Source organism: Cinclus cinclus, chromosome 23, assembly GCF_963662255.1.
Source record: "Cinclus cinclus chromosome 23, bCinCin1.1, whole genome shotgun sequence".
NCBI classification, from domain to species: domain Eukaryota; kingdom Metazoa; phylum Chordata; class Aves; order Passeriformes; family Cinclidae; genus Cinclus; species Cinclus cinclus.
The window spans coordinates 7264269-7275039 of record NC_085068.1 but is presented as its reverse complement, the minus strand read 5'-3'; the positions used below and the strand labels follow the sequence as shown (position 1 = coordinate 7275039).

At 47.0% G+C, this 10771-nt stretch overlaps 1 protein-coding gene across 1 annotated transcript; it reads right to left on the bottom strand.

The window, feature by feature from the left end:
- Positions 1-8332: 8332 nt before the first annotated feature.
- On the bottom strand, positions 8333-9924 carry B3GALT6 (beta-1,3-galactosyltransferase 6). Its single transcript, XM_062507558.1, has one exon. The coding sequence runs from the start codon at positions 9922-9924 to the stop codon at positions 8908-8910; it is 1017 nt and encodes a 338-aa protein (XP_062363542.1). The 3' UTR covers positions 8333-8907.
- Between the last annotated feature and the right edge of the window lie 847 nt (positions 9925-10771).

Below are 10771 nucleotides of genomic sequence, written 5' to 3'. Positions count from 1 at the left end.
TTTCCCTATGGGATCACAGAACCTTTTCCCTTTGGGATCACAGAACCTTTTCCCTATGGGATCACAGAACCTTTCCCTTTGGGATCACAGAACCTTTCCCTATGGGATCACAGAACCTTTCCCCTATGGGATCACAGAACCTTTCCCCTTTGGGATCTCAGAACCTTTTCTTATGGGATCACAGAACCTCTCTCCTATAGGATCACAGAACCTTTTCCCTATGGGATCACAGAACCTTCCCGTATGGGATCACAGAACCTTTCCCCTTTGGGATCACAGAACCTCTCTCCTATAGGATCACAGAACCTTTTCCCTATGGGATCACAGAACCTTTTCCCTATGGGATCACAGAACCTTTCCCCTATGGGATCACAGAACCTTTCCCCTTTAGGATCACAGAACCTTTCCCCTTTGGGATCTCAGAACCTTTTTTTATGGGATCACAGAACCTTCCCCTATGGGATCACAGAACCTTTCCCCTATGGGATCACAGAACCGTTTTCCCAGTGACTGCGAGCTCAGATCCCTGCTGGGAAGGCTCCTGGCACGGGAATTCCAGGGGTGACGGCCCCATGAGGATCAGGCTGGGCCCCTGCTCCTGTTCCCCGTTCCCTGGGGACTCTGAACCCCCGGCAGGCTCAGCCTGGGATTCCTGAGCGATTCCCTGCTCCCAGAGCCCCGCGGCTTGGCCGGAGCCCCTCTGGAACGTCCGCGCCGCCGTAATTCCCTAATAACAGCTCTTCCCTCCAGCCAGGCTGGAGCCCAGCACCCGGAGCAGCCCCTGGCATGAAAAACTCTTCTGTGCTTGTGACACTGGGGTCTTTGACGGAGCAGCCCGGGATGGTTTCAGCAGCAGGGATTAAATATCCCAAATATCCCAATTAGTGCAATTCACAATTAGCGACGAGGCTGGTCCTCTCAACATTCCGAGGGACGCTGCGGGAGGAGGGAGGCAGCTGAGGGTGCTGCAGCCGTTGTTTGATGGATTGGGTGGATAAATGATGGGGTGAAGTCCAATTCTCGGCCCAAATCCCGCAGCTCAGGGGGATGGGAAAATGGGATTTCGGGACTCTGCCTTGCAAACAGCAAAGGAGAAGAGCTTGGATCTGAACCGGAATTAATTCGCCCAGGAGAAATTATTTACATTAATATAATATAGAGAATTAATGAATTCATATTCTATATCCTGCCCAAACCCCCAAACACAGGAATTTCCCTCTGAATTCCCACTTTTTCGTGGGAATGAGAGGGGAAAAAAAGCTCTGATAGGGAGTTTTGAGTCCCGAAATGTAGAGTTTGAATCCCAAAATGTCCACGGGGAAGCACAGGAATGTTAAAAGTCTCTCCAGTTCTGGCTGGAAATCCCAGATGGGTTCCTGGCTGTGCTCCTGAGGGTCCCAATCCCTGCCAAATTTGGGAATGAGAGGTTGGAAAAGCCCTTTAGGATCCTCAAATCCAGCCATGAATCACCTGGATGATGTTGTTCATCAGGGCAGCTACAACAAAATTCTCTTTGCCCAGAATCCTTTCCCTGGATTGTTGTGGATTTGCCCAGAAAAAAAAAAAAAAAAAAAAAAAAAAAAAGAAAAAAATCAGGGAAAAAAATTCCTCCCATTTCCCTGGATCCCCCATTCACAACCAGGGCAGGATCCTCCCAGCACTGCAGGGTGATTCCAATAATCCTTTAAGGATCGTTTCACCCCAATTTCTATTAATTATTAATTATTTTCCTCACTTTCCCTTTCTTGCTCTGCAAAACCGGCGAGGGGAACGGGCAAAACTGTGGAAAAGTTTTGGATTTAAAGCGTTAAAAAAAGGCACATAGGGAGGGGGAAAAAAAAAAAATGCTGGCTTTTAAATCAACCTCATCGTTCCTGATCCTGTTGTTTACAGCCTCTGTTCCAGCCCATTTCACGGACAAAGGCCAAGGGAAATGAGCTGTTTGATGTCTGGAAAGCCATGGAAAAGCCATGGAAAAGCCATGGAAAAGCCTCCCATGGAAAGGGAAGTGGTGGGATAAACACTCCCTGATTGCAGGGAAGGGGCTGCGGGAAATCAGGGAATCGGGAGAGCAGCGGGGGCGAAAGGGATAATTCGGGGAATGGGGACACTGGGACGCGCAGGATCCTGGAATTAGGGAATATCCTGAGCTGGGAGGATCCACGGGATCAGAGCCCAACCCTTTTCCCTGGCCGGGACACCCCAAAATTCCACCTGGGAACGTGGTCCGAAACAGGGAAGGGGGTGCATGCTCCCCATGAGGGAAATCGGGGACAGCAGCGGGGGGGAAAGGGATAATTCGGGGAATGGGGACACTGGGATGCGCAGGATCCTGGAATTAGGGAATATCCTGAGCTGGGAGGATCCACGGGACCAGAGCCCAACCCTTTGCCCTGGCCAGGACACCCCAAAATTCCACCTGGGAACGTGGTCCAAAAGCTCCTGGAGCTCTGGCAGCCTTGGGAATGTGGCATTCCCTGAGGAGCCTGCTCTTCCTCTGGGGGAAGAACCTTTCCCTGATATCCGGGAGTCTTGTCCCCAAATTTGGGAGTCTTGTCCCCAAATCCGGGAGTCTTGTCCCCAAATCCAGGAGCCTTTTCTGCAAATCCAGGAGCCTTTTCCCCAAATTCGGGAGCCTTTTCCCCAAATTCGGGAGCCTTTTCCCCAAATCCGGGAGTCTTTTCCCCAAATCCAGGAGTCTTTTCCCCAAATTCGGGAGTCTTTTCCCCAAATTCGGGAGTCTTTTCCCCAAATCCAGGAGTCTTTTCCCCAAATGCAGGAGTCTTTTCCCCAAATCCAGGAGTCTTTTCCCCAAATCCAGGGAGCCCCATTTAGGATCTGCATGAAATGAAAGCAGCTCCCTTTGGCTCCAGAATTCCTGGAGGAAATGTCCTGGAATTGTCACCCCACTTGCAAGGACAAAACCTTCCCGTTTAATATTCCTAAAGATGGATTTTCCTTTTTTTTTGTTGTTGTTGTTGTTGTTGTTGTTGTTGTTTTTTGATTTATTTCCCCCCCCCCCCCCCCCCCCCGCATAACCCCACTCTTCTGCTGCTCCCAATTCCCCAGTCCAGGAATTTGCAGCCATTCCCAACCTGCTCCTGCCTCCTTCCTTGCCTTTCCTTTTCCTTCCAAGGTGCCCTTCCCAACCCACGGAGAAATCCCTGATCAATGGGAGCCGTGCAAGGGGAAAAGGAAAGGAAAGGAAAGGAAAGGAAAGGAAAGGAAAGGAAAGGAAAGGAAAGGAAAGGAAAGGAAAGGAAAGGAAAGGAAAGGAAAGGAAAGGAAAGGAAAGGAAAGGAAAGGAAAGGAAAGGAAAGGAAAGGAAAGGAAAGGAAAGGAAAGGAAAGGAAAGGAAAGGAAAGGAAAGGAAAGGAAAGGAAAGGAAAGGAAAGGAAAGGAAAGGAAAGGAAAGGAAAGGAAAGGAAAGGAAAGGAAAGGAAAGGAAAGGAAAGGAAATTTGGAGCCTTTTATGTCTGATTTCATCTGGAAAGAATCGAGAGCCAAATATTTGGGGATAAACAACTGTCAGGAGCGGGGAATGACTGAACCCACATGGATGGGGTGGACCCAAAAGCGAGGAAAAATGCGATGATCCCGAATGTTCCTGCGGATCCAACGTGGGGGAACGATGAGGAAAATTCCTCCTTTGATGCCGTCCCGCGTCACGGTGCCCATCGCCCTGCCACGCCTTGGACCCGTCCCCAAATTTCCCCCGAGGCGATTTTAAACTCGGAATTTTAATAATAATATAACCCGTCCATGTTTTCCAACCCGGGGTTGGTTTTTTCCTCCTCCCCCAGGTGATGCCTGAGGTTCCATTGGGAGGATGGAGGCGCTGACCCCGCTCAGGAATTGCTTTGCCAGGCTAAAACCAGCTCTGTTTATTCCCTGCTCTTTCCCGATATTTTGGAATTGCAGCCGGGACGCTCCAAGGAAGAGCAAAATCCCTCTCGGAATTCCAGCAAAGTCATTTAAAAAAAAAATCCTCCCCCCTTCCCCAGTCCTGAGCTGCCCCTAAGGAATGCAGGTACCCCACACCTTGGGATATTTATGGATCTCCTGGAGACAGAGCCTGCAGCTCCGTGGGCTGGGATTTTATTTATTTATTGTTTTTTTTTTTTTAGGATTTATTTCGGTGTCTCCAGCGCTGCCGTCTGAGCCTGGAAATAGCAGAAAGAATCTGATGTTATCGGGAGCTCTTGGAGACTCCAATTATCTCCTCCCGCGGCTCCCGAGAAATCGGATCCCGGCTCGTGTTTTCTTATCCCCCTCCCTGTCCTCAAAAAACTCCCTCGCAGCTTCTCAGGAGCCAGCTGCAATTTTAAAAGTGTCAGATATAAATGGGATGGTCCCTAAATCCTGCCAGGCCTGCGTCCCAAATCCTGCGTTCCCAAAATTCAGAGGGATAAAATGAGACAAAAATCCCCATTTATAATTTATAATTTATAATTTATAATTTATCATTTATCATTTATCATTTATCATTTATATAAATGGGATGTTCCCTAAATCCTGCGTCCCAAATCCTGTGTTCCCAAAATTCAGAGGGATAAACTGAGGCAAAAATCCCATTTTATCATTTATCATTTATAATTTATCATTTATCATTTATCATTTATCATTTATATAAATGGGATGTTCCCTAAATCCTGCGTCCCAAATCCTGTGTTCCCAAAATTCAGAGGGATAAACTGAGGCAAAAATCCCATTTTATCATTTATCATTTATCATTTATCATTTATCATTTATATAAATGAGATGTTCCCTAAATCCTGCGTCCCAAATCCTGTGTTCCCAAAATTCAGAGGGATAAAATGAGACAAAAATCCCATTTTATCATTTATTATTTATCATTTATCATTTATCTAAATGGGATGTTCCCTAAATCCTGCGTCCCAAATCCTGTGTTCCCAAAATTCAGAGGGATAAAATGAGACAAAAATCCCCATTTATCATTTATAATTTATAATTTATCATTTATCATTTATATAAATGGGATGTTCCCTAAATCCTGCGTCCCAAATCCTGTGTTCCCAAAATTCAGAGGGATAAACTGAGGCAAAAATCCCATTTTATCATTTATAATTTATCATTTATCATTTATCATTTATATAAATGGGATGTTCCCTAAATCCTGCCAGGCCTGCGTCCCAAACCCTTTGGGATAGGATTTATTCCCAAAATTCAGAGGGATAAACTGAGGCAAAAATCCCATTTTATCATTTATTATTTATTATTTATTATTTCTTTTAGAAAGTATCAGGTATAATCGGGATTTTTCCCTAAATCCTGCGTCCCAAATCCTTTGGGATAGGATTTATTCCCAAAATTCAGAGGGATAAACTGAGGCAAAAATCCCATTTTATAATTTATCATTTATCATTTATTATTTATTATTTCTTTTAGAAAGTGTCAGATATAAATGGGATGTTCCCTAAATCCTGCCAGGCCTGCGTCCCAAACCCTTTGGGATAGGATTTATTCCCAAAATTCAGAGGGATAAACTGAAACAAAAATCCCATTTTATCATTCATTATTATTATTTATCATTTATTATTTATTATTTATTTTGGAAAGTGTCAGGTATAATCGGGATTTTTCCCTAAATCCTGCGTCCCAAACCCTGTGTTCCCAAAATTCAGAGCAATAAAATGAGGTAAAAATCCCATTTTATTATTTATCATTTATCATTTATTATTTATTATTTCTTTTAGAAAGTATCAGATATAAATGGGATTTTCCCTAAATCCTGCGTCCCAAACCCTTTGGGAATATGATTTATTCCCAAAATTCAGAGGGACAAACTGAGGTAAAAAATCCCATTTTTATCATTTATCATTTATTATTTATTTTAATTTTTTTTTTAATTGGAAAACTTTTTCCTTTCCCTTTCCCCCCCCCCCCCCGATTATTTCACGTTAAAATTCAGAGAGCACCTCCCGGTTTCAGTGGTAAATGTTTGGGTTTTGGAGATTAAATCCTGATTTTTATTTATTTATTTATTTATTTATTTATTTATTTATTTATTTATTTTTAAGGAATTCCCACTTCCAAAAGCTTGGAGTGACCTCTAGCGACTGCCTGGGACGGGCAGGAAAATTTGGGATTAAATTCCAAAATTCCCTTTGTTTCAACAGCAAAATCCCCAATTTATTTATGGAGAGAAATAAAAAAATAAATAAATAAAAGATTATTTTAATTTTTTTTTTTTTGGGGGGGGACGTTTGAGTTGTTTGTGTGAGTGGGGGGGGGGGATGGTTTGAAATACGGAGGAAAATGGATTTTAAAAAATATTGGAATGCTGGGGATTAAAGATTCCCTTTAAAATAATTTGGGTTTTTTTTTTTGTTTTTTTTTTTTTTTTCTCACCTGATTTTGCTTCCCAGGTGGAAAAATAAAGTGGAAAAGTGGATAAAATAATGGGAAAGGTGAAGTTATTCTGGGAATAAATGGATTTATTTGGAATTTTCCTGGGGGGGGGGGAAGAAAAAAAAGGTAAAGGTGGATAAAAGGATGGGAAAAAAAAAAATCTATGTTTTGATGGGAATAAATGGATTTATTTGGAATTTTCCAGGGAAAATAGGGTAAAACAATGGGAAGAAGGATTTTAGGACAGGAATAAATGGATTTATTTTTCAATTTCCTGGGAAAATTAAAGAGAATACACTGGCAAGAATCATAAATAAATATAATTATAAATAAATATTCACATTACAGGTAATTAATCACATTTACAGACAACATTCATGAACCTCAGGTGGCAAATGGAATGTTTAAAAAAAAAACCTGGAGTTTGCTGTCACCTTGGAAAATTCCTCGTTTGGAGTGGGGTATTTTGGGGAAAAATACTCCCTGGTAAATCCCAAGCATGCATTACAATAATAATTAATAATAATTACAATTATTCTAATAATTTGAGTTTAACATGCTGAAGTAACAAAGAGGTTTTTTTTGCAGGATTTTTAGTTTCATTTAAGGAAAGTAATCCTTGAAATTCTCAAAATAGAAAAAATCTTGTGAAGATTTTTAATCTTCAATAATTAATTAAAACAAGAGGATAACAAAATTAAAAAAAAAAAAAAACAACCCAACCATAATTGATCCCTTTGGTATTCCTAATTCCTAAAATTCCTAATTTTGCCAAGAAGCAAAAAAGAAAGTGGCACTTTTTTTAATTTCTTTTTAATAAATTTTAATTTATTTTTTTTTTTTGCCGTTTGTCTCTTCCAGCCAGAGTTGGGAAGGAGGGATTGGAATGGGAATGAAAGTGCAGAGTGCAACAAACACCAAAAGAAGGGAAAAAAAAAAAATCACAAAAAAAAGAGAAATCTAAAAAATGAAATTTTTACATCTCCTAAGTAAAAAAACTGCTCACGCTGCAGGAGCTGCAGCTGGAACTGGGGAAATGTTGGAGCAGCTGCCACTGAAAAATGTTGGAATTCCAGATTTGGAGATAAATAAAAAATGTCTGAGTCCTGTGGGAGCTCTGATTGCTTTGGTGTAGCCAGGGCTGAGGGGAAAATCCCATTTGTGGATGTGTCACTGGTAATTTTAATTTTCATTTTTAGTTCCTCTCCAAGGAATTTTTGGAGAGGAGGGAATTCCCCCAGCTTTGAGCACCTAAATGTGATTGTTTTTATTTTTTTTTTTTTTTTTTAGTGTGCTGAAAAGAGAAATCAAGTTCTCAAAAGTTGAATTTTTGGGGTGGTGGGGAATCTTTTTCTTCTGACAACACAAAGTTCATTTTTATACCTTAAATCCCCACCTTTGAGCAAATGCTTTTTGAACTGCCACTGATCAGTTCCTGCTCGTTTGTATTAAAAATAAATTTAAATTTGAAGCCTTCAATGCATTGGAGCAGCCAGGGAGTTCTTGAGCGTGGGAGGGAAATGAGCTCCAAACAACACCTGGAGGCTTTGCAATGCCAAAATAAAATAAAATAAAATAAAATAAAAAAAAAATAAAATAAAATAAAATAAAATAAAATCTTCTCCTAAATTAAAAGGAATTCCATTTCTGCCAAAACTCAGCCAGCTCCCTGGTGAGCTGCCCGGTGATTTTTGTACACTGCTTTTCACAGAGCAAGAAGAGACAACCCCGGGCCAAGGCTGAGCCCTTTTCCTGCCCCTGGCAATCACCTCTTCCCTCTGCAATTACCCCTCCCCAGTTTGGGCTCTTGCCAAGCTGCAATTTCCTCGCCAAGCAATCAACGAGAGCCTCATTTTGGTCTTCTCAGCGCCAGAACTCATCGTGACCTTCAGCAAACAAACATCAGAATCTGCTGCCACTTTTCATTCCAGTTCTTCCCCCCCCCCCCGCCCCGGTTCTTTACACTCTCTGTGCTTTGGCAGCTTTTCTTTGCCTTCAATCCTGGCATTTGACCTTTTTTTGTGCTTTCTGTCAACTGCTTTGTTTTTTATTTTAAGCGTGGTGAACCGTGCCACGTCAGCAGCTCCCGGGGAGCCAGAACCAGCGGTGCAAAATCTTTTTAAAGAGTAATGAACCCCTGAATCCAATGAACTGCAACTCCCCAAATCCAGCCAGGCCTGCATCCCGAAGCTTTTTGCCTGAGGGGAACGATTCGTTCCCCGCGTTCTGAGGGAGAAACTGAGGCCAAAAAATTCCATTTCAGCAGCTTTTCCAGCTGGGTTCTGCTGGAATCATGGATCCACAGCACCAGGCTGGGATTTGGGAAGTCTGTCCATGGGTACGGAGCGGGAAATTCCAGGAGTTCTGACTCCGATTTACCACAATTCCCTAAACCCAGCCACGCCTGCAGCCCAAACCCTTTTAGGCCCAGTGTTCTGAGGGGAGAAACCGAGGCGAGAATTCCATCGGAACGGGACTCTCCCCGTGAAAACAGCGAGCGGAGTCCGCCTCCCTTGAGCCTTCTTCCCGAGCCCTTCAGGGGATGCCATCCTTCCTCTGGCAGCACTGCGAGGGAGGCACTCCCCAGTCGTACATGTAGGAAAGCCGCAGTTTAACCTCCTCTTTACAGAGCTTCCCTTCCTTCGCCAGCGTCTGGTGCTTCTCCAGCATGTCCTCGATGCTCTGCTTGTGAGTCACGATGTATTTGTTGCTGCAGCCGCGCGATTTGTACTCGGTGTCGAAGCGGGGGTCGTGCACTCTCTTCACGTCGATGGGCGCCAGCCACACCCCCAGGGACACGTCCTCGCTCTGCCACAGGTTCAGGTAGTCCCTGCTGAGGCGCAGGTAGCGCACCAGGTCGGCGGAGATCACGTAGCCGCCGCCCAGAGCGTAGGGCAGGTAATAATCACACAGCAGCCAGGCGCTCTCCTTCCATTTCCCCCCGGATTTCACCCGCCCGCGGCCCGAGAAGAAGCCCCAGTAGAGGCGCCGCGGCTCCTTGGCCCTCAGCTCCTCCACCAGCACATCCAAGCGCACGAAGGTGTCGTCGTCAGCCTTGAGGGCGAACTGGAAGTCCAGGTGCGCGTCCAGCCACACGTAGGTAGCCAGCACCTTGGCCGTGAGGTTCTCGTACGAGTCGCGCAGCTCCGGCAGCAGCAGCAGGTCGCGGTGGCGGCTCTGCTCCAGCTCCAGGCTCCGCAGCTCCTCGGTGCTCAGCCCCGCCGTGCCCACCACGAAGCGGCTCCAGACGCGGCCGTGAGGCGCCTGCCGCGCCGCCGCCATCCAGGTGCTGCGGATGATGCTGCGCCGCTCGCTGTACTTGGGGCCGCTCATCACCACCGCGGCCAGCAGGGCGCTGCCCTCGGCGGCGGCCGGGGGCGCGGCGCGGGCCCCGCGGCCGGGCTGGCTGTGCGGGAGCGCGGGGGGCGCGGGCAGCGGGCGCAGCCCCTCGGAAGTGCACTTGGCGAGGTAGAGCAGGACGGCGGCGCAGAGCGAGAGCCCGCCGAGCCCCAGCGCGGCGCGGTGCCGGCTCAGCCGCCGCAGCGCCTTCATGGCCGCGGGGCCCCTCACGGCCGGCGCCGCGGCCACGCCCACCACGTTTAGGCGGGAACGGCGGTACGACCGCCGGGAGGGGACAAACTTCCTCCGGGAGCGCTCGCCGCGCGTCGCTGCCGCGTCTGCGGGGGTTCCACGGCTCTCCTGCGCTCGCCGCCTTTCTCCTCGGGGACGCGGCGGTTCCGTCCCTTCTCCCGCCGCGGCTCCCGCGGTTCCCGCACCGGGGGAAGGGGCGGGAGAAGGGGCGGCAGAAGGGGCGGCGGCCGCAGAGCCTGACGCGGCCGCTGCCATCTTGGAGTAGGGTACGTGATGGCCGAGGAGGAGCCATCTTGGGTTTGGGCGCTGCCTTGTACGTGGAATCACGAAGTCCTAAAAGGCTGGGATGGACCTCAGAGTCCTCCAGTGCGACCCCCTGCCATGGGCAAGGACACCTTCCGCTATCCCACGTCGCTCCACGCTTCAATGTCCAACCTGGCCTCGGACACTTCCAGGGATGGCGCACTCACAGCTTCTCTGTCCGTGGCAGGGCTCGCCATTAGATGCTATTTAGGGTCCCTTCCAACCCAAACCGTTCTGTGACACGGTGAAAACAACTACGCGCACACACACAGCCAGGAAGCGATCCCGGCCTCAACAACCGAGATAACGAGGGGGACGCCAGGAAAGAGCCCCTTAGCCCCGACCCCGCCGGAAATGGCGGCTGCCCTCACCTAAGATGGCCGCCAGGCCATTCCCGTGAGGTGAGAAAAGGCGGCTGCCCTCACCTAAGATGGCCGCCAGGCCATTCCCGTGAGGAGATAAAAGGCGGCTGCCCTCACCTAAGATGGCCGCCAGGCCATTCCCG